Source organism: Trichoplusia ni, chromosome 1 (assembly GCF_003590095.1).
Source record: "Trichoplusia ni isolate ovarian cell line Hi5 chromosome 1, tn1, whole genome shotgun sequence".
Taxonomy (NCBI): Eukaryota; Metazoa; Arthropoda; class Insecta; order Lepidoptera; family Noctuidae; genus Trichoplusia; species Trichoplusia ni.
The window spans coordinates 4536914-4541653 of NC_039478.1; the positions used below are offsets into that span (position 1 = coordinate 4536914).

The following is a 4740-nucleotide window of genomic DNA, read 5'->3' on the forward strand; positions in this document are numbered from 1 at the left end:
TGATTACGAATCACAATAAATAATGTTATAATAACTACGTTTATTTATTTCTCCTTACAATTGCAGAATGCTTATATACAAAAATGACCCTCCTCATTCTGAGAAGAGGCCCTTGCCCTGCAGTGGGACAGTAATGGGTAGATATTATATACACAAAAATACTATGTTTAAAACGGTTGAGCCATTAAAAATCGTATGATATAAAACAACAATAATATTTGTCCATAATTTATTAATCCATGATGTAAAATCAAATATCAAAATGTATTTTTCTTACTATACACAGTGATACCAGCGCTAGATTTTTTGAATTTGCCGCTTTTTTTCCAGGCTCATGTTTCGTATGTCAGACTCTAGCAACACGCTCATATTAAAAGCAAGTTATATCAGCCAATGTTTATGATAATAATAATATCTTGTTATCACTATATAATATGCGTTCATACAATAACAGAGTTTACAACAAGATTATCAGGTCAACTACCTCTCATCTTAGGTTACAAATACAGATATTAAGTAGTCAATGAACAGCAGCAAATATAAGATATTTAGTACATGACAATGATTAATAACTTCATAAGAGTTTATGATTGAAATCAAAACATTCACTTTGGTTTATTTTTAAATAGCTGTTGCCTGCGGTCCTGCTCGCTACAGATTGAAAATGGTCACACAGGAACATAAAATCTGGATAAAACCTCCTATTTTAATCCTTTTTATAAACTCTCTGTGTACCAAATATTGGTACGGAAGAGGAATAAACATTAGTAGGATTAGGTTAGATTATATTTCAATTATTTTTGGGTGCTGGCGTACTTCAATAGCAATACAGATATACATAACATTGATGCGTTATTGATACTTGACATATTAGTTTCATATCAGCACGCGTCGGATCTGATAACGGTTGTTTTGTTTAATATTAACACGTTATATTGTTGTTTGCATTTTTATAATAACATGGCAAAAATATTTCCTTGTTTAGATAGTACTGATTTGTAATTTGTTGCACCGGCCTGCAATGGTACCTACTTAAAATACGTAAACAATTTTGGTGTGTCCTTTTATACAAACAGATATGAATTAAATAAACGACTGATATATTTCAGTGATATATTTGTTTTGGTTATATTTATTGTTGTTTTACATTTGTTTTTAGTCGTGTTTTATTTTTAAGTTGAGTTTTTAGACAAAAGATTGTTTATCTTTATTTAAGCACTCAAACAAATTGAGTATAGCTGTCACTAATTTGGCTGAGATTTATAAAGTCTTGTTCCACATACCCGTTTCTCATGCTCTGCCTGGCCACTGCCGCAGCCAGTCCCTGCAGCCGAGCGGTATCATGGCGGGCGGGCGCTGGATCCGCAGAGGCGAGGTGCGCGCGCTCCACTCCAGGGACGACGCGAGACGGGACCCGAGCGAGGATTCCCCGGTGATGATGGAGCAGGCTATGTTGCCGGCTATGTCTAGGATCTGGATGTATTGTGCTTCTGGGCCCACCTGATAGGAGAAAAAAGTTGGGATTTAGTACAAGAGGAATTTCATTTTCTTTGCTTTTTTTTCAGAAGTCAATTGTTTTTGAAGAAATTGATAGGAGTCACGAGTTCCTTTCATTAATAATATGATGTTATAAGTAGTCAAGCACAAACAAAATAGACACTTGTGGATCGTATATGGAATCATTTCAAAGTATTAAGCGGGTTGAAACTCATAAATCTGATCTTATACGTACTAATAAGGTATTTTGTTGATACCTCTTAGTTAAAGAAAAAAAATACTCATCTTGAATGCACATTAAAATAAACAAGTTTGGCGACATTTACACGACTTTCAATACGCGTGTTCAGATTTTAATTATATACCTACACAAGTTTTTTTGCACTTGTGACCCTATAAGCGTGTCAATGTCAAGGCGTTGGTACAATAACAAAGACAACGTCTCTATAATATTGTCTACTTTTGTACGATTGTATAAAACACCTGTCGGGGTACTTCCTTTACTGTTGAGAAGGGTATCAATAGAGGCGGGAATGTACATATATAGACGTAAAATGAACATACAGGTAAGAATAGTACTAGATAATTATATGTGGTTACACAATATGCAGTATGAAGTTGTCTGTGACAACTCGAGGGATTTCAAATAAAGAATGAAACAGTTTTAGAATATTTATTTGATACCCCCGCCTAAATTTCTTGTTTTCAGGACCTACAGTGTACCAGTTCATTAATATGGAACGTAATTGGCCTCATTGCTGAGAAATGGCTTTTCCCATTTAACAACAAACTTTTTGTCAAACTCCTAAACCCTTCATTAGATCTTTTAAGAAATAGTTATGGTAGTTAAAGTTATCCGATATCTTTTTTATGCATTGTAAACAGTATTATTCCCATAAAAATAAAAAGCAGCTTTATATTGCATATGATTCACCTTACGGCTTGCAGAGTTCAATATACAATTTACTGCACTCATAAAAGGTCAAGAGTTGCATAATTGCAAATAATATCATTCCGTTCGGATTGACAACCTGATTGGCGCAGCGACTAATTGCCTGACCTTCTATGCTAATGGCGGCTTTGATACTCGATGGAGATTACCAGATATTTATTGCAAATATTATTATTGATAAACTTTTGGTGGAACTCGCTAATATTAGGGACTGCTTTACAAATTTCTTAGCGTGTTAAATGGTCCGAACATCCGACTTCTGGCTAAAAACCTCAGAGAACACTGACCAAGAGTTGGAATTTGTCCACTTTTCATCAGTTTTCGCGTATTAAATAATTAAGGAATATGCAGGATTTGTTTTCTCCGATATTATTACCAGTTAAGTTAGTTGCAACGCATCCCGCCTCAGTTAATGATTAAGGATTCCGGTTGGGTCGTAAGTAGTCGGTAACCAATCCCGATGAATGCTCGTGAGTAAACCGTTTTTAACAAACAATTACCAGTTATGAGATACAAGTATCAAATCTCAAGAAAGGTTAGTTTAAGGGAAGAATCTATATGCTAAAATGACCCTTAAAGCGGGAGCAAAAATGCCAGTAAAACTGCAGGTATGTGTAACTGCAGAGCCACAGCTGATTACATAATAACTGGCACCGTGATGTAAACAAACAGTACGCCAAAACATATGTCTATGTAGTAGGTATATTGTATGAGTAACTGAACATTGAGGTTCAATTTAAATACGTGTTACAGCGAAACCCGATTATATTTTAAATCCTTTTATAAAAGCCATGGAAATAAACAACTTTCCTCAAAATGAATCTTTTGCGGAGTTCGGTTTTGCTGTAGATAATATTTTTGTATCGGCGACCAATTTTTAAGAATTGGTCTAGATTTTCTATACGTTTGAATGATCATAAAATTGGTGTTTATAATATGATCGAGGTGTGTTACAAACATTGCTTATTAATGTAAACAAGTCTACTATTCATGACCTAATAGTGAAATATAACGCCTTATCCAACTATAATAACATTGATACTGTTGACCCAGCCTTTTGCAGTCGTATTTACTGATGAACTAAAAGCATTAAATATTAAATAATTAATCGTTAATTAAAACACAACAACACGGTCGATTAATTCGAAACTACAAGTATTTCGAGAGGAATAATTACTTTCACGTAGATGTCAAGATAATAACATGTGTTCTGTATTGATTGACGTGTTGCGCCTGCGCAGAAACTGCGTACTACCACTCTTAAAGTAGGAGTGTTGCAGTAGTGAAAGCGAGAGGGCGCATACACATTGTAATCTGTTGTCTCGCTTCCACAACTAACAGATTTGCTTCGACAGGTGGTAGGCTCCCAAATTGGCAATGTTTGTTTTATCGCATGCTAATTGTTACGAGTCAAAGTGTTAGTGCATTGTTTCATTAACTCGTCTGTTATGACAATTGACAGGTTATAAATAAACAAGTGGTATTCCTTTCAATATAAACTATTATGAGTTATGAAAAACATAATTCAATAGTTATGATTGTTGTATTTCGACATTGTTAAATCGTAATGATGTTTTTTTGAAGACTGAACCACAACTATCATGGTTACTATTTTGAAATTCGTTTAACCTTACGAAGATTATGAATTCGAAAGGATTCTTGTCTGTGAAGATTGGTTCTTAGATCAACAACGTCGACCGTTAGACCCCAAAAAAGAAGTGTTTAACTTAATCATTACTAGACGCAGCGGCGACCAATTATGCAATGTTGCAGAACAGGTCGCAACCATGCATGGTGAAAAATATTAAAATCTCTTTACTACGATTTTTACGACATATTTTAAACAATCTATTTTATTGCTACATTTATTCCCATAATTTATGAACTTAAATCTAGCCCTAAAGTAGAGATTTTAGTACTTACCACAATTGCATCCAATTCATTGTGCGGCAGTCGGCACAAGATATCATACTCAGTGCCTCCAGGCTTCACGCTGGCGACATACAGTGCGTAGTCAGTGATGAACACCAGCAGGGGCGTCCACGAACCGTCCTCCATGTTGTACGGTGACTTTACTTTCATCATCTGAAAGATCAAAGATAACATTAATTATAGGAAATTAAACCATGCTCTCGAAAACTTTTACCAAACACAGCGTGATGAAGGTCGTCTTACGTTATTACAGAGCGATTAAGTAATCAAACATACTTACCCTGTTCAAAGTCTCGTTAGGGTAAGAGAAGATCTGTAGCCTGAGCTTTCATTGCACTCTATGGCCACGTTATCTTCGA

The 4740-nt window shown here is 35.1% G+C and overlaps 1 protein-coding gene across 1 annotated transcript in view; it reads right to left on the minus strand.

Annotated features, from left to right (window-relative positions):
- Positions 1-1290: 1290 nt before the first annotated feature.
- The window catches only part of LOC113500215 (protein 5NUC-like), a gene marked incomplete at its 5' end in the record, with an annotated part of 8316 nt that continues 4866 nt past the window's right edge, over positions 1291-4740 (minus strand). Inside the window, 3 exons of the mRNA XM_026880927.1 lie at positions 1291-1500; positions 4373-4534; positions 4662-4706. Coding sequence (XP_026736728.1) covers positions 1291-1500; positions 4373-4534; positions 4662-4706 — 417 coding nt within the window. The remainder of the gene's footprint in view (positions 1501-4372; positions 4535-4661; positions 4707-4740) is intronic.